The sequence below is a fragment of the Salvelinus namaycush genome, chromosome 27, assembly GCF_016432855.1.
Source record: "Salvelinus namaycush isolate Seneca chromosome 27, SaNama_1.0, whole genome shotgun sequence".
Lineage (NCBI taxonomy): Eukaryota > Metazoa > Chordata > Actinopteri > Salmoniformes > Salmonidae > Salvelinus > Salvelinus namaycush.
This window is the reverse complement of record NC_052333.1, coordinates 13998890-14018055: the sequence shown is the minus strand read 5'-3', so window position 1 is coordinate 14018055 and position 19166 is coordinate 13998890. Positions and strand designations below refer to the sequence as shown.

Sequence of the window (19166 nt, the reverse complement as noted above, 5' to 3'; positions counted from 1 at the left end):
TGGAGTAGAACAGATACAGTGGAGTAGAACAGATACAGTGGAGTAGAACAGGTACAGTGGAGTAGAACAGATACAGTGGAGTAGAACAGATACAGTGGAGTAGAACAGGTACAGTGGAGTAGAACAGATACAGTGGAGTAGAACAGATACAGTGGAGTAGAACAGGTACAGTGGAGTAGAACAGATACAGTGGAGTAGAACAGGTACAGTGGAGTAGAACAGATACAGTGGGTAGAACAGATACAGTGGAGTAGAACAGGTACAGTGGAGGAGAACAGATACAGTGGAGTAGAACAGATACAGTGGAGTAGAACAGGTACAGTGGAGTAGAACAGATACATTGGAGTTGAACAGGTACAGTGGGGTAGAACAGATACAGTGGTGTAGAACAGATACAGTGGGGTAGAACAGATACAGTGGAGTAGAACAGGTACAGTCGGGTAGAACAGATACATTGGAGTTGAACAGGTACATTGGAGTTGAACAGATACAGTGGGGTAGAACAGATACATTGGAGTTGAACAGGTACAGTGGGGTAGAACAGATACAGTGGAGTTGAACAGATACAGTGGAGTTGAACAGGTACAGTGGAGTAGAACAGGTACAGTGGAGTAGAACAGGTACAGTGGAGTAGAACAGGTACAGTCGGGTAGAACAGATACATTGGAGTTGAACAGGTACATTGGAGTTGAACAGATACAGTGGGATAGAACAGGTACAGTGGAGTAGAACAGGTACAGTGGAGTAGAACAGGTACAGCCGGGTAGAACAGATACAGTGGAGTTGAACAGGTACAGTGGAGTTGAACAGGTACATTGGAGTAGTACAGATAGAAACAGAAAAGACAAACGACAGGAGGAGGTGTAGAGGGATCTTACCTGGAAGTCTGCGCTGCCCTCCTCTCCTCCCAAGAACTTCCCTGGAGGTCCCTAGAGAAAGAGAGAGTGACAACAATATATGTTTGAATAGAGAAATATGCAAAGAAGACAGAAGACAGATGAAGTGAGCGAAAGAGAGAGAGAGAGAGAGAGAGAGAGAGAGAGAGAGAGAGAGAGAGAGAGAGAGAGAGAGAGAGAGAGAGAGAGAGAAAGAGGAAGACTAGGGAGATCATTGTTTAAGACAGTGCTGAGGCAGCTGTTCTGACTGTGTGTATACTGAGTTTCAGTACAACATGGCCCCCCTCAGCTGAGGTATTCAGGGAGCAGTGAGATGAGACAGGGGAGCCAGATCTAATGGGACTTTATTTACTCTGCAACACCGGTAAACCAAGACAAATAGACTCCCCATGGCTGGGAGCATCACTCTCTGTGAGGCTGCTCCCCACCTGAAATCACTCACTGTGTACATTGTAGAAGAACTGGGGAGCTAAGAGACACACACAGCTCTGTCTACAATTATGCTTCATTGAGCTGCTCTGGGGAGCGTACTGGTACACTTACTGGTGAGAATGTACTGGTCATCTGGACTGGGATTATTGGGTTATCTCTGGAACAATGGTTTCTTGCTTGTAACGAAACGTTTTTCTTTTGCGGTAAGTTATTGGTTTCTTACACGTTTTATTTATTACTTATTACAGCCCACAACATCTTACTGGTTTCCTACAAGTTTTAATTTACTGGTTTTTATTACTAGGTTTGTACTTGCTGGTTTGCCGGTTTGGTGGTAGGTGTGTACTTACTGGTTTTTACTTGTACTACATGTTGTTTTACTGGTTTCTTGCTGGTTCTAGGTGTAAACTTACTGGTTTTCCTGGGGGTCCTGGAATTCCTGGAGGTCCAGGTGCTCCCAATATGCCCTGAGAGAAGAGGGAGCAAGAGGATGGTGGGAATGACATGATGAAGATGAAGAGTAGCTAACAGATTCTGTAACGTATGCTATCTGACATAAGACAACAATGGTAAGGGTCTTACCTGAGATCCAGTCTGTCCAATTTTACCGGGAAGGCCGATTGGGCCCGGGGCTCCCTAAAGACAAAGAGGAAGAGAAAAAGACAGGGATCTTCATCCATCTGGCAGAAGAGGATACACTGCCAATGCAATTCAGTTCAGAATGTAATATGTAGTGTCTGACTAGTTCCGGAAGAGGATACACTGCCAATGTAATTCAGTTCAGAATGTAATATGTAGTGTCTGACCAGTTCCAGAAGAGGATACACTGCCAATGCAATTCAGTTCAGAATGTAATATGTAGTCTGACTAGTTCCGGAAGAGGATACACTGCCAATGTAATTCAGTTCAGAATGTAATATGTAGTGTCTGACCAGTTCCAGAAGAGGATACACTGCCAATGCAATTCAGTTCAGAATGTAATATGTAGTCTGACTAGTTCCGGAAGAGGATACACTGCCAATGCAATTCAGTTCAGAATGTAATATGTAGTGTCTGACTAGTTCCGGAAGAGGATACACTGCCAATGTAATTCAGTTCAGAATGTAATATGTAGTGTCTGACCAGTTCCAGAAGAGGATACACTGCCAATGTAATTCAGTTCAGAATGTAATATGTAGTCTGACTAGTTCCAGAAGAGGATACACTGCCAATGTAATTCAGTTCAGAATGTAATATGTAGTGTCTGACCAGTTCCAGAAGAGGATACACTGCCAATGTAATTCAGTTCAGAATGTAATATGTAGTCTGACTAGTTCCAGAAGAGGATACACTGCCAATGTAATTCAGTTCAGAATGTAATATGTAGTCTGACTAGTTCCAGAAGAGGATACACTGCCAATGTAATTCAGTTCAGAATGTAATATGTAGTGTCTGACTAGTTCCAGAAGAGGATACACTGCCAATGTAATTCAGTTCAGAATGTAATATGTAGTGTCTGACCAGTTATTTTTTGGGGAGGAAGTCGTCTTTAATTATAGGGATATAATTAACAAATAGCTACTTACAGCCAGACCAGGCAGTCCGGGTCCCTACAGAGAGAGAGAGAGAGAGAGAGAAGGAAAGGGAAAGGGGAATGAGAGATTAGTTAAGTATGTGATTAGATTAGTTAAGTCTTTGTAATCATATAATCACAAACAAATGTGCATAATAACTCATGTATGATTTGTTTCAACAATTATCTTATTTTAATTCAATTAAGAGCAGATGTGTCTACAGAGACAGAACACTAGACAGACAGTGTTCATCAATCTAACCCAGACAAAGAGAAAGCAATCAATGTGTGTTCAATGTTTAATGTGTCATAATAATTAATGGAATTCATTTAATTCAATGCTTCATCCGAGCATATCACTAACTGACTCCACTCTGTCAATACAGTACAGTCTGTCAAGTAGTCTGTCAAATATAGCTACACAGCACCACCTAGTGTGCTTTACTGTAACTACATGTAGTCTTACTCAACCTGCCTTAACCACAGATCTAGGATCAGATTACCCTGACTCCAAAAAAATTGCGGGATGAACAAATATCTGACCCTGTATCAGAGGTATTGGACCCACTGTACACGGCTGTTGGACGAGACTAGTTATAACATTGTAAATCAGTTAGCTGCTGAAAACTGTTGTGCCAGTGTTATGTAGCCCCTATGACTAGGGTCTCCCCCATACCTCTGTAATCCTAGTTAGGTCATGTGGTCGGGTAAAACTCTGGGCCCTACTGATGACGGAGGGTTAGTTCCAGTGGATTTGTAGTGTTCAGGCTATATGTAGTCTGTACTGAACAGTGTTCAGGTTCTGTTGAGTTAGTACTTACAGTTGGTCCAGGTTCACCACCAGGCCCAGGCTGGCCCTGTAGAAAACAACAATAAACAACAACAACATGAGGGTTTATTCTCTCATAGTTTGCATCCAATGTAGACTCCCACCATGGTCCTTACCTTAGGTCCAGGGTTCCCGACAGGACCTCGATCTCCCTTTGCTCCAATCAAACCCTGGAGACGTAGAGAGATAGAGCCATGTGTTCAGTCAGTAAGATCGGGTTGGATCACCAATAGTGTTACTTCAGTTCTGCACTTCAATAATGAGGTTGTGGTAAATATTAGAATGGTTTGTATTCATTCTGTGCTCTAATAACACAACACTGTAAGGAGACTTCTGTCTCTTCTAATGCTAAACTTTTATTGATCAGCCTGCTACTTTTTCAGGACTCACACCCACAGTTCACAAACAAGTGCAGGGGCAGCACTTTGAAATGAAGGTGACAGATTGCACCTTTAGTGCCTGCCAGAGCCTGGGGATTATGACATCTACTATACATGAGACCTGAATTCTCATTACAGCACTGAGACTATCAGTAGTCTGATTGGATTTGACACTTCCAGGTAATCGGCAGGAAAACTAGGATTGAGATTCCGGGCCGGATTACAGGGTAAATCCCTGTGGAATGTTTCTCAGCATGTGACTGTGAGACCTGCAGAGTGTGTTTCTGTTACCTTATTTAGAGAGAAGCAGTTTCCTGAAAACAGCCACCTTCATAACAACATAAAGCTCAGTCTATCTAGCTAGGTTACAGTACATCAATGCATCAGGACTTCCATCAATGCTTTTCACTCCTACAGGTTTACACAAACACACAAACATTGTCTCTATTTTCTCTTTCTCACTCTCTTTCTCTCTCTCTCTCTCTTTCTCCCTCACAAAATAATCAATTTCTCTCTCTCTTTCTCTCTTTTTCCCTCACAAACTCATCCATTTTTTAACTCTCTCTTTCTTTCTCTCTCTCTTTCTACTTCACATTTTCTTTGTCTTGTTGTCAGTCTCTTACAGACACACTTAGCAGCTGATAGACAGGAGACTTACGTCAATGCCGTTCTCTCCTGGAGCTCCATCTGGACCATGTTCACCTGGCTCCCCCTTCAAGCCCTGAGAACAGAGACACAGCCATAGTCAGGTATACACACACACACATCAGAGATATTGTCAGTGTAAAGTGCACACACTCACACAAACACTATTGAACATGCACACAAACGCACGCACACACACAAATAAACACCCTTGAATATGCACACACACACACATACGCATATACAGTAACTTACTGTTGGGCCAGGAGGACCAGGAGGTCCTTTCTCCCCCTGTGAAGAGAGAGAGGAACAAGAAAGAAAGACATGATATTAACAATTGGTATTGTATGTTCACTACTTTCTGAGATTGACGACATGGAAGTCAGTTTATGTAGATTACGAAGTCCTTGACATAGCATTCCTTAATGACAGCCCCTTGTTGATCTGGAAGGAATGGTGGAACCTCCCCTGACCCAAACAGAAGACTATGGCTATATCTCAATCCCAAACAGTGACTTCTTTACCTTATCTCCTTTCCTCAATCTGAACAGACTTTTCCTATAAATTCTGGACAAGTGAAAGTTAATTCCTGGTAGGCACCCTAGTAACAATTTTTAATTACTCATTACTCCCACATTTATCAACTATTTACTAATCATAAGTAAACATTTCGCATTCCGCATTTCGCATTCCGCTTCGCTCCACAGGTAGTATCACATTTCACTTCATTTCATTACAGTACAACGGTTTGATTTGTTTGATTTGTTTGATCTTAGCTAGCTACATAGCCGTCTTTGTATCAAAGATAATTGTGTAGTTTAGAGCGATTTTCTAGGTTAGCTAGCCAGCTACTTTCGTCCTTTTAATGTAACGTAACGTAATCAACACTGCTAGCTAGCCAGCTAGCCACCGAATAGCAGCACTGTAGAATCTATTACATTCAACGGAACAACGGAACGACTTGATTAGTGTAGTGTTAGCTAGCTACACAGTTGTCTTTGCCGTCCTTGTATCTAAGATAACTGTGGAGTCTAGAGTAATTTTCGGTTAGCTAGCCAGCTAGCCAGCTATTTTCGTCCGCCGCGCTGCCGTTCCCCTACCTAGTCAATACTGCTAGTCAACACTGCTAACACTGCTAACACTGCTAGCTAGCCAACTTCTACCGAATAGCAGCACTGTAGAAACTATTACATTACAACGGAACGATTTGATTAGTGTAGTGTTAGCTGGCTAGTGTTAGCTAGCTACATAGTTGTCTTTGCTGTCCTTGTATCTAGGACAATTGTGTAGTTAGACTAATTATCTGGCCAGTTACCGAGGTTACCTAGCCAGCTATCGAGGTTACCTAGCCAGCTACACTTTCAAACAAAGTCAACAACGCAGCCACTGCTAGCCAGCCTACTTCAGCAGTACTGTATCATTTTAATCATTTTAGTCAATAAGATTTTTGCAACGTAAGCTTAACTTTCTGAACATTCGAGACGTGTAGTCCACTTGTCATTCCAATCTCCTTTGCATTAGCGTAGCCTCTTCTGTAGCCTGTCAACTATGTGTCTGTCTATCCCTGTTCTCTCCTCTCTGCACAGACCATACAAACGCTTCACACCGCGTGGCCGCGGCCACCCTAACCTGGTGGTCCCAGCCCGCACGACCCACGTGGAGTTCCAGGTCTCCGGTAGCCTCTGGAACTGCCGATCTGCGGCCAACAAGGCAGAGTTCATCTCAGCCTATGCTTCCCTCCAGTCCCTCGACTTCTTGGCACTGACGGAAACATGGATCACCACAGATAACACTGCTACTCCTACTGCTCTCTCTTCGTCTGCCCACGTGTTCTCGCACACCCCGAGAGCTTCTGGTCAGCGGGGTGGTGGCACCGGGATCCTCATCTCTCCCAAGTGGTCATTCTCTCTTTCTCCCCTTACCCATCTGTCTATCGCCTCCTTTGAATTCCATGCTGTCACAGTTACCAGCCCTTTCAAGCTTAACATCCTTATCATTTATCGCCCTCCAGGTTCCCTCGGAGAGTTCATCAATGAGCTTGATGCCTTGATAAGCTCCTTTCCTGAGGATGGCTCACCTCTCACAGTTCTAGGTGACTTTAACCTCCCCACGTCTACCTTTGACTCATTCCTCTCTGCCTCCTTCTTTCCACTCCTCTCCTCTTTTGACCTCACCCTCTCACCTTCCCCCCCTACTCACAAGGCAGGCAATACGCTTGACCTCATCTTTACTAGATGCTGTTCTTCCACTAACCTCATTGCAACTCCCCTCCAAGTCTCCGACCACTACCTTGTATCCTTTTCCCTCTCGCTCTCATCCAACACTTCCCACACTGCCCCTACTCGGATGGTATCGCGCCGTCCCAACCTTCGCTCTCTCTCCCCCGCTACTCTCTCCTCTTCCATCCTATCATCTCTTCCCTCTGCTCAAACCTTCTCCAACCTATCTCCTGATTCTGCCTCCTCAACCCTCCTCTCCTCCCTTTCTGCATCCTTTGACTCTCTATGTCCCCTATCCTCCAGGCCGGCTCGGTCCTCCCCTCCCGCTCCGTGGCTCGACGACTCATTGCGAGCTTACAGAACAGGGCTCCGGGCAGCCGAGCGGAAATGGAGGAAAACTCGCCTCCCTGCGGACCTGGCATCCTTTCACTCCCTCCTCTCTACATTTTCCTCTTCTGTCTCTGCTGCTAAAGCCACTTTCTACCACTCTAAATTCCAAGCATCTGCCTCTAACCCTAGGAAGCTCTTTGCCACCTTCTCCTCCCTCCTGAATCCTCCTCCCCCTCCCCCCCCCTCCTCCCTCTCTGCAGATGACTTCGTCAACCATTTTGAAAAGAAGGTCGACGACATCCGATCCTCGTTTGCTAAGTCAAACGACACCGCTGGTTCTGCTCACATTGCCCTACCCTGTGCTCTGACCTCTTTCTCCCCTCTCTCTCCAGATGAAATCTCGCGTCTTGTGACGGCCGGCCGCCCAACAACCTGCCCGCTTGACCCTATCCCCTCCTCTCTTCTCCAGACCATTTCCGGAGACCTTCTCCCTTACCTCACCTCGCTCATCAACTCATCCTTGACCGCTGGCTACGTCCCTTCCGTCTTCAAGAGAGCGAGAGTTGCACCCCTTCTGAAAAAACCTACACTCGATCCCTCCGATGTCAACAACTACAGACCAGTATCCCTTCTTTCTTTTCTCTCCAAAACTCTTGAACGTGCCGTCCTTGGCCAGCTCTCCTGCTAACTCTACCTTCTTGATCCAAATCAGTCAGGTTTCAAGACTAGTCATTCAACTGAGACTGCTCTTCTCTGTATCACGGAGGCGCTCCGCACTGCTAAAGCTAACTCTCTCTCCTCTGCTCTCATCCTTCTAGACCTATCGGCTGCCTTCGATACTGTGAACCATCAGATCCTCCTCTCCACCCTCTCCGAGTTGGGCATCTCCGGCGCGGCCCACGCTTGGATTGCGTCCTACCTGACAGGTCGCTCCTACCAGGTGGCGTGGCGAGAATCTGTCTCCTCACCACGCGCTCTCACCACTGGTGTCCCCCAGGGCTCTGTTCTAGGCCCTCTCCTATTCTCGCTATACACCAAGTCACTTGGCTCTGTCATAACCTCACATGGTCTCTCCTATCATTGCTATGCAGACGACACACAATTAATCTTCTCCTTTCCCCCTTCTGATGACCAGGTGGCGAATCGCATCTCTGCATGTCTGGCAGACATATCAGTGTGGATGACGGATCACCACCTCAAGCTGAACCTCGGCAAGACGGAGCTGCTCTTCCTCCCGGGGAAGGACTGCCCGTTCCATGATCTCGCCATCACGGTTGACAACTCCATTGTGTCCTCCTCCCAGAGCGCTAAGAACCTTGGCGTGATCCTGGACAACACCCTGTCGTTCTCAACTAACATCAAGGCGGTGGCCCGTTCCTGTAGGTTCATGCTCTACAACATCCGCAGAGTACGACCCTGCCTCACACAGGAAGCGGCGCAGGTCCTAATCCAGGCACTTGTCATCTCCCGTCTGGATTACTGCAACTCGCTGTTGGCTGGGCTCCCTGCCTGTGCCATTAAACCCCTACAACTCATCCAGAACGCCGCAGCCCGTCTGGTGTTCAACCTTCCCAAGTTCTCTCACGTCACCCCGCTCCTCTGCTCGCTCCACTGGCTTCCAGTTGAAGCTCGCATCCGCTACAAGACCATGGTGCTTGCCTACGGAGCTGTGAGGGGAACGGCACCTCAGTACCTTCAGGCTCTGATCAGGCCCTACACCCAAACAAGGGCACTGCGTTCATCCACCTCTGGCCTGCTCGCCTCCCTACCACTGAGGAAGTACAGTTCCCGCTCAGCCCAGTCAAAACTGTTCGCTGCTCTGGCACCCCAATGGTGGAACAAACTCCCTCACGACGCCAGGACAGCGGAGTCAATCACCACCTTCCGGAGACACCTGAAACCCCACCTCTTTAAGGAATACCTAGGATAGGATAAAGCAATCCTTCTGACCCCCCCCCCCCCCCCCCCTTAAAAGATTTAGATGCACTATTGTAAAGTGGCTGTTCCACTGGATGTCATAAGGTGAATGCACCAATTTGTAAGTCGCTCTGGATAAGAGCGTCTGCTAAATGACTTAAATGTAAATGTAATAAGTAAAGTATTTTTGCAGTCCCTAATCTAAAGTGTTATTTAACCCTAACCCTAACCTTTACATAACCCTAACCTAACCCTAAATGGTGTGCAATTTTTTTGTAAATGCCTTATAAATGGTTTATGACGGACTGTTAAAATAAAGTGTAACCCGCCCTCAATATTGTGTTCATTTAGCCAGTGTTTCAGATCAGGAATAAGAAAGATCAGATAAGGAGAGGAAGCCACTTTAGACCACTGAGATGCATAGTATCTAGTAGTGACATCAAACTATTGCGTATACACCTATCCAGTTCCATACAGATCTGCAAGGGTCATTTTGTCAGGTGGAGATGAGGGGGGAAATGTTTTTTTTTAAGATCCAGCCATGATTGACAGCTCATGTTTGCTCCGCCCTCAATGTGGAGTGAGGGAACTTTCCAATCATGATAGGACTGCATCGGTAAATATGGCAGAAACTAGTTGGAGCTATTGCTGACACCTACCCTAGTCCACTCAGGTCTGCAAAGGAGAATGAACAAGGGCAGATGGGATGGAACAACCTTTCTGGAATGAAATGCAGCCGGCATCTACAGTTGGCCAGAATTGTGTTTCACAGCACTCTTATTAAAGCCCACCCTTTGGTGACATCACATACCATAGCAGATAAATATCTGACCCCGGAGCCCTCAAAAGCTATTCCAAGTTCCAACCCACAAGAGGGGATCCATGTTCACATCAAACATCAACCTGCCAGTACATAGCCTTCCATTAGTTAGATAGAGAATGAGCCGCTCTGTCCAACTGAGGAAGGGAATTGACATAATCCTAAACCATTATCTTTAACAGTAGATCTGCCTGGCTTTGGGGAAGAAACGGCTCTTCAACTAATTGCATTGGATAAAAGCATGTCTAACTTGTAACATCACAATCTTTTTGGATCATATAGGCCTCACCATTAGTTTCTTCCCTTGTCCATTCATGGTGTAATTCTGTATTCTCAACATGTTTTCAGAACATGGTTTTGTTTAGACTGAGAATACTTCAAAGGTATCACATTACCGCGATGTGATCCCAAACCTTTCCCTTGGGACGGAGATAAAGCCCCCAACTCAAAGACCTCTCTCGCTGCGGGAAACAGAGCTCTTTTGTGCTGCTGTGTTTTCATTCCGTCCGCCCCCTGGTGGTATAACCACGGTACTACCTCAGAGCGCTCTATTGGGTACAATGCCCGTCTTTGTGACAACCTGTTGGCTCAGGGCGAAGCGGAGGTAATACTCACATCAATGCCATCGGACCCGGGAGTGCCAGAGGGCCCAGGCAGGCCGGGATTGCCCTGAGGTCCTGGAGGACCGCTCTGGAAAAAATGAAAACAAAATGGAGTGTTTAGAAGTGTGCAGAGGTTTTGTAGATAATTACCTGGCCTTAGAATGTATCACTTTTTGGTATTCATCCAATTGGATACATATTATTTTCATACTATAAAGAACATGTGAGATAACTGTAATGCAGTAAAACATTTCACACGTTTTGGGATTGTGTGTGTCATTTTATTGTAGGCCTTTTGATAATGGAGACATGACTAGTTTTGATAATGGAGACATGACTAGTTTTGATAATGGAGATATGGCTAGTTTTGATAATGGAGACATGACTAGTTTTGATAATGGAGACATGACTAGTTTTGATAATGGAGACATGACTAGTTTTGATAATGGAGACATGACTAGTTTTGATAATGGAGACATGACTAGTTTTGATAATGGAGACATTACTAGTTTTGATAATGGAGATATGACTAGTTTTGATAATGGAGATATGACTAGTTTTGAACCAGGTGCTTTTTGAACCAATGTTTGGATAGTCCTAATTGATAAATGAGTCACAACAACGTCACATGAGACAATCACACATTATCAAGTGGCAATTAATAGCTACAATTAAATGTTATATCTCATGTGAATACAATTCTAGAAACAAGACTACATCATAAACTTGAAGTGAATGAATCACCTAGAAACATCACCCATACCCATCACATTTTGATAAAGCATGTAAGGCCAATACAAATCCAATACCACTGGTAGCCTGCAGTCTTCCAATCTAAAAGGGTTGTTGGGCTGTCCTCATAGGAGAACCCTTTGTGAACCCTATTTGGTTCCAGGAAGAACACCTTTTTGTTTCCATGTAGAACCCTTTCCACAGAGGTTCTACAAGGAATCCAAAAGCATTCTACCTGGAACTAAAAAGCTGGAGCCAAAAATGATTCTCCCATGGGGACAGCCGAAGAACCCTTTTGGAACCCTTTTTTATAAGACTGTATTTGGAACGATGTAAGAAATGTAATACAATTATCCAGAGCTCATGAAAAGAAATATGACTGATGAATGAGGTAATGTTTTTTCATATAGAAATGTAAAAAATCTCACATCCTGTAAGAAGTATATTGCTTCCAAAAATGGGTGTAAAACTAAAATATTTGTCACCAAGTAATCTAAGGTAGTAGGTAGGGGGGGGAAAGATGTTTACCAAAGCACTCCCCCCATCCCATCCCCTTCCTTTGGAAATGCAGTTCCTTGAATCGATTTCAATCAGTCTCATCCAGTCACGACACAGAATCCTCATACTGTGTGGAGATGTATTCCAGAATTCTGCCAGTCATTCAGAAATAAGGTTGGGAATTCAATACAATGGTCCTGTTTGTTCAGACAGATCCACTGGTAACTTTTTGTTGGATAGCATGTAGGTGTGATTTGGTGGAGGGCATCTTCAGGTCGGTCATTCTCTGTGTGTGTGTGTGTGTGTGTGTGTGTGTGTGTGTGTGTGTGTGTGTGTGTGTGTGTGTGTGTGTGTGTGTGTGTGTGTGTGTGTGTGTGTGTGTGTGTGTGTGTGTGTGTGTGTGTGTGTGTGTGTTTGAATAGGGGGCTTCGCAGTAAAGGCACATGGGTGTCTTGAATACACAGCCTGTGTGTGTGTGTGTGTGTGTGTGTGTGTGTGTGTGTGTGTGTGTGTGTGTGTGTGTCCAGCCGAATTCCAGTGTGAGTGCCGCTCTCCCTTGATGACTGTCCTGAATCTCCTTTTTGACAAAAATTTGAAATGGTTTTGTATCCCCTCCAACTGCTCTTCAGAAATAACCATCCATTTGAAAAAGGAGACATTCCAATTCTTCATCTGTATTCAGGTAGAAACTTCATCCACAGAATCAAGGCACATAGTCCATGGCAGGAAGAAACACTATATATGTATGTACAATGCCACATCACACAACACACACAAATACACACATTACACAACTGATCTTCATGCAGCTCTAGACTCATCATTACAACAATGTTATGACTATGATGAAACACTCAAGCCCTGAAACAAGATTGAGGTCATTCACTTTTCTGAAACAACCCAATTCCAAAATGAATTTTTCCAACTACAACTAGCCAGTGTGACAACAAAACCATAGCAAGCACAGTGGTCCCCCCAATAGTCCCCGTCTACCTTCACCACCAGTCCCTCTCTCCAAGGGGACGTCTATCCCACCGTACCCCAGCCAGAAGCAACTCAGCCTGGGTACACCCCTAACCTCCCCTGTCCACTCCACTCACCACTTGGGCCAGAGCCAGGCACAGAGTCTGCAGGACGACCCAGCTCTTCAACACAGCCGAGAGTCCAGTCATGATCCCTCTCTCCTCTCCCTCTCTCTCTCCTCAGCACTAAATCCTCTCTTCTCTTGCTTTCTCTCGCTCTCCCCTGTCTTCTCCTTCAAGCCGGGACAGAAACGGTAGGGAATCCAAAGGGGATGGGGGCTATGTGCGCAGCCCCGAAAATTCCACCCAGTAAAAGTGGTGTAGAGGAATGGTTGGATGGAGGGAGAGATGGAATGAGAGAGAGGTGTAACGCAGCCCTACAGCCTGCCCCAGTGAACACAGGAGCTCCTGAAAGCCCCTCACACACACACACATACATGGAGACACAAACACACACACCAACACACACACACACACACACTGAGAAACACTTGTACACACCGCTGCCTCATGAATAATGTATCCCCATAGACAAGTTCCCACAAGCTCATTGGACAATGCTACTGCTCATGAATATGCACAAACACAGCCAGATTCCCATATGCTGATTGGACAAAAATGCTATCTAGCTCCGCCCTGAGGAAGGGGAGTTCATGAGTGATTAAAACTTCAGTGGTATGCCCCAATCCTACAGTCAGTCGCCCCCTATCCCCTAGTTAGTTGTGTGGGTCTGACAAGATTGGATAGGTGTAAAGGCGTATGCATGCATCCCATCCAAAACAGTTCGGAACAGTTGCTGAATATATTATGATGACATTTTGTGACGTTTTTGTTGGTTTTGGTCTTCGTCTAGGGTTTTTTCCAAGCGTTCCGGTTTAGAGGTACAGTTTCTACTACTCCTACAGTTTCGCTTCGGTACTGATGCCCAGCCCAGAAAGACAATTTCTATTGACGGCCACATAGAGAAGTCAGATTTGAAAATTCCTAATAAAACACTTATGTCATCACCTTTGTGCACAAAACATCCATTGAATAATTCAAATAATTGTCGCTGAGGCAGATTATTTTCATCACAACATAACATTTTATATTCATCAGAATGTTTTTGGATGAGGTGTTGATGCTGTCGTTGCTCGAGCTGCTCCTTGTGCACACTGAGTGCTAGTGCGCATGTGATGTTGATCCATACAAATCAGATATAGACGGTCCATGAATTGGTGTATGCGAAAGTGAGTAGATTACCTTGAAAATAATGGTCGGACATCTTGGAAGCAGTCTCCAGTTCATATTATACCTAAGTGTTTTTTAGGCTGTTCTTGCACACAACATTTTTCCTCGAGGCAAGCCAAAGTTGGTAGCCGAAGTCTACGCCCCTTCGTCGGTGATTCGGCAACAGTATGGATTCTTCAGTTAAGTGTTTGTTGTCATTCAACAAGAGAAATACTGCACCAAACATGTTAGTTAGATGTAAAATTGTGTGACTAAGATCTCCTCAACAAAAACCACCTACTTTAGCCTCGTGACAACTTCCCTGCAGACCCCTTCACCAAACAGTGCGACAAGTTCCTGAACTTATTCCACGCCAAAATCAACCAACATCTACTTCCAATGCAGAGTACTCCTGCTGACAACCTATCCTAGATGAACACCTTGGAAGGCCCAGCCTACACCACCTGCCTCTCTGACTTTACCCTCGCTACTGAGAACTTCATCACTGAGTTCATCTGCAAATCCAAATCATCCACCTGCTAACTTGACCCACTGCCCACCAGCCTTGTCAAAGCCTGCCTTCCTTGTCTCCCCTCCTCACTGGCATAATCAACTCTTCCCTCACCTCTGGCATCGTACCCTCCACTCTCAAGATCACTGCTGTTATTCCTATCCTCAAATAGCTGAATGCTGTCCCGATGACCTCAACAACTTGTGTTTCATCTCAAACCTTCCCTTCCTCTCCAAAATACTGGTGCGGGTTCTGGCCACTCAACTACAACACCGTCTCAACTCCAATAACCTTCAGGAACCTTTCCAGTCTTGTTTCCCCTCCAAACACAGCACTGGTCAAAATCACAAGCGACCTCCTCCGTGCAGCTGACTCAGGGCTGCTATCCATCCTCATCCTCCTCGACCTGATTGCAGCCTTCGATACCATCCAATCCTCATGGAACGTCTGGCTGGTGTTGGTGTCACGGGTGTTGCGCTCCTCATTTTCCTCCTACCTCAGTGACTGCCAACAGTTTGTGCAACTGAAAAATCACAGATCAGGGTGTGCGGCTTTCTCACAGGGTGTCCCCAGGGGTCAGTGTTGGGTCCACTCCTCTTCATCATATACCCCCCGGGAAAGATCATGCGACATTACAAAGTTCACTTCCACTGATATGCAGATGTCACCTAGCTCTCCACAAAACCTACCACTTCCCGCCCACCTCCTTTATCAGCTGTCTTCAAGATATCCGGAGCTGGATGAGCATGAACCTCCTAAAACTCAACAGCAACAAGACAGAGGTTATACTCATTAGCCCCAAATCCACTTTCACCAAACAGCACAACCTCAGCATCGCCATAGATGGTTTCCCAGTCCCTCTGTCAAAACAAGTCAAAAGCCTTGGTGTCATCCTGGACAGTACCCTCTCATTCGAACCCCACATAAAAACCATCACCAAGACAGAATTTTTTCACATCCGCAATATCTCCAGGTGCTGCCCCTCAATGTCTCACTCCAGCACCGAAACCCTCATCCATGCCCTCATCACTTCCCATTTGGACTATTGCAAGACTCTCCTCACTGGTATCCCTGCCAAACTCACCAATAGACTCCAAAGGTCCAGAACTATGCTGATAGAATCCTAACCCGCACCAGATCAACTGAACACATCACACCAATCCCCATCAATCTACACTGGCTCCCTGTCAAACTCCGTATTGACTTTAAGACACTCCTCCTCAGCTACAAAGCCCTACACAACCCGGTACCCACCTACCTCTCTGGAAAAGGAGAAATGCTCACTAACAGGGATGTAAACAAATTTGTGCACAACATTTTATTTCAGCTCATGAAACATGGGACCAACACTTTACATGTTGCGTTTATATTTTTGTTCAGTGTAGATAGAACCTTTTTTTCTAAGAATGTAGGGAGGCAAGAAGATCATCAAAGTCCTCAGCCACCCGAGCCACGCCCTGTTCACCCCGCTACCATCTAGAAGGCAGAGATTGAGAAACAGCTTCAATCTCCATGCCATCATACTGTTTTACACACTTTATATGTACAGTTGAAGTCGGAAGTTTACATACACTTAGGTTGGTGTCATTAAAACTCGTTTCTAAACCACTCCACAAATTTCTTGTTAACAAACTATAGTTTTGGCAAGTCGGTTAGGACATCTACTTTGTGCATGACACAAGTCATTTTTCCAACAACTGTTTACAGACAGATTATTTCACTTATAATTCACTGTATCACAATTCCAGTGGGTCAAAAGTTTACATACCCTAAGTTGACTGTGCCTTTAAACAGCTTGGAAATTCCAGAAAAGGATGTCATGGCTTTAGAAACTAATGATGGGCTAATTGACATAATTTGAGTCAATTGGAGGTGTTACCTGTGGATGTATTTCAAGGACTACCTTCAAACGTAGTGCCTCTTTGCTTGACATCATGGGAAAATAAAAAGAAATCAGCCAAGACTTCAGAAAACTATTGTAGACTTCCACAAGTCTGATTCACTCTTGGGAGCAATTTCCAAATGCCTGAAGGTACCACGTTCATCTGTACAAACAATAGTACGCAAGTATAAACACACAGCCGTCATACCGCTCAGGAAGGAGACGCGTTCTGTCTCCTAGAGATTAACTTCTTTGATATAGGGGGCAGCATTTTCACTTTTGGATGAATTACGTGCCCATAGTGAACTGCCTCCTACTCTGTCCCAGATGCTATATTAATACTATTATAGATTATTAGATTATTACTATAGATTATTACTATTGGATAGAAAACACTGGAGTTTCTAAAACTGTTTGAATGATGTCTGTGAGTATAACAGAACTCATATGGCAGGCAAAAACCTAGAATTCTGAGAGTGGTCGATGTTAAAGTCATCGCCTATTCAATTCCCTGTAATATATGCATCTGTTTGCACTTCCTACGCCTTCCACTAGATGTCAACAGTCAATAGAACGTGGAATGAAGCTTATGCTGTGTTGAGGGACCGGATGGAAGGTGTTTCAGTCAGTGGTCTGGCAGAGTGCCAGTTCTTGGTCACGCACTTTCCTCATGATATCGTCATGCGTTCCATTACTTATAGAGACTGAAAATAATGATCCGGTTGGAACGTTATTGGATATATATGATAACAACATCCTGAAGATTGATTCTCTACTAAGTTTGACCAGTTTATTCGACTTGTAATATAACTTTATGAAGTTTTCGTCCGACATTTGCCTGCATCTGCGCGAGTGTTTGGACAGGTGTACTACACATGCTAGCAAAATTAGCTAATTGGACATAAGTAATGGACATTATCGAACAAAACAACGATTTATTGTGGAACTAGGATTCCTGGCACTGCATTCTGATGAAGATAATCAAAGGTAAGGGAATATTTATGATGTAATTTCGTATTTCTGTTGACTCCAACATGGCGGAGAAATGTTGTTTAAATCTGAGGGCCGTCTCAGATTATTGCATGGTGTGCTTTTTACGTAAAGTTTTTTTAAAAATCTGACACAGTGGTTGCATTAAGAACAAGTGTATCTTTAATTATATGTAAAACATGTATCTTTCATCAAAGTTTATGATGAGTATTTCTGTTATTTGACGTGGCTCTCTGTAATTACTCCGGATATTTTGGAGGCATTTCTGAACATGGCGCCAATGTAATCCGAGATTTGTGGATATAAATATGCACATTTTGCACATATGCACATATAAATATGCACATATGCACATTTTGTTACTACTATATTTTGCTGGGAAAATGGCTGTGTTTTTCTGTGGCTATGTACTGAGCTAACATAATTGTTTGGTGTGCTTTCCCCGTAAATCCTTTTTGAAATCAGATATGTTGGCTGGATTTACAACATGTGTAGCTTTAATTTGGTGTCTTTCATGTGTGATTTCATGAAAGATTGATTTTTATAGTAATATATTTGAATTTGGCGAGCTACATTTTTTCTGGATTTTGGCCAAGTGGGACGCTACCGTCCCACCTATCCTAGAGAAGTTAACGTACTTTGGTGTGAAAAGTGCAAATCAATCCCAGAACAACAGCAAAGGACCATGTGAAGATGGTGGAGGAAACAGGTACAAAAGTATCTATATCCACAGTAAAATGAGTCCAATATCGACAGAACCTGAAAGGCCGCTCAGCAAGCCACTGCTCTAAAACCACCATAAAAATGCCAGACTACAGTTTGCAACTGCACATGGGGACAAAGATCGTACTTTTTGGAGAAATGTCCTTTGGTCTGATGAAACTGCTTGGCCATAATGACCATCGTTATGTTTGGAGGAAAAAGGGGGAGGCTTGCAAGCTGAAGAACACCATCCCAACTGTGAAGCACGGGGGTGGTAGCATCATGTTGTGGGGGTGCTTTGCTGCAGGAGGGACTGGTGCACCTCACAAAATAGATAGCATCATGAAAATTATGTGGATATATTGAAGCAACATCTCAAGACATCAGTCAGGAAGTTAAAGCTTGGTCGCAAATGGGTCTTCCAAATGGACAATGACCCTAAGCATACATCCAAAGTTGTGGCAAAATGGCTTAAGGACAACAAAGTCAAAAGTTTTGGGTCACTTACAAATAAATGTTCTTGCTTTTGAAAGAAAAGCACATTATTTGTCCATTAAAATAACATCAAATTGATCAGAAATACAGTGTAGACATTGTTAATGTTGTAAATGACTATTGTAGCTGGAAACGGCTGATTTTCTATGGAATATCTACATAGGCGTACAGAGGCCCATTATCAGCAAATATCACTCCTGTGTTCCAATGGCACGTTGTGTTAGCTAATCCAAGTTTATCATTTTAAAAGGCTAATTGATCATTAGAAAACCCTTTTGCAATTATGTTAGCACAAAGTAAACATACTTTAAAGTACTACGTAAGTAGTTTTTTGGGGTATCTGAACTTTAATTTACTATTTATATTCTTGACAACTTTTACCTTTACTCCACTACATTCCTAAAGGAAATAATGTACTTTTTACTCCGTAATTTTTCCCTGACACCCAAAAAATACTCGTTACAATTTGAATGCTTAACAGGACAGGAGAATGGTCCAACTCA

The 19166-nt window shown here is 44.2% G+C and overlaps 1 protein-coding gene across 1 annotated transcript in view; it reads right to left on the bottom strand.

The window, feature by feature from the left end:
* The window catches only part of LOC120022046 (collagen alpha-2(IX) chain-like), a 26745-nt gene extending 13721 nt beyond the window's left edge, over nucleotides 1-13024 (bottom strand). The window contains exons 1-9 of the mRNA XM_038965841.1: nucleotides 12953-13024; nucleotides 4990-5025; nucleotides 4748-4810; nucleotides 3826-3879; nucleotides 3702-3737; nucleotides 2894-2917; nucleotides 1911-1964; nucleotides 1742-1795; nucleotides 879-929 (exon numbers count right to left, since the gene is read on the bottom strand). Coding sequence (XP_038821769.1) covers nucleotides 879-929; nucleotides 1742-1795; nucleotides 1911-1964; nucleotides 2894-2917; nucleotides 3702-3737; nucleotides 3826-3879; nucleotides 4748-4810; nucleotides 4990-5025; nucleotides 12953-13024 — 444 coding nt within the window. The remainder of the gene's footprint in view (nucleotides 1-878; nucleotides 930-1741; nucleotides 1796-1910; nucleotides 1965-2893; nucleotides 2918-3701; nucleotides 3738-3825; nucleotides 3880-4747; nucleotides 4811-4989; nucleotides 5026-12952) is intronic.
* Between the last annotated feature and the right edge of the window lie 6142 nt (nucleotides 13025-19166).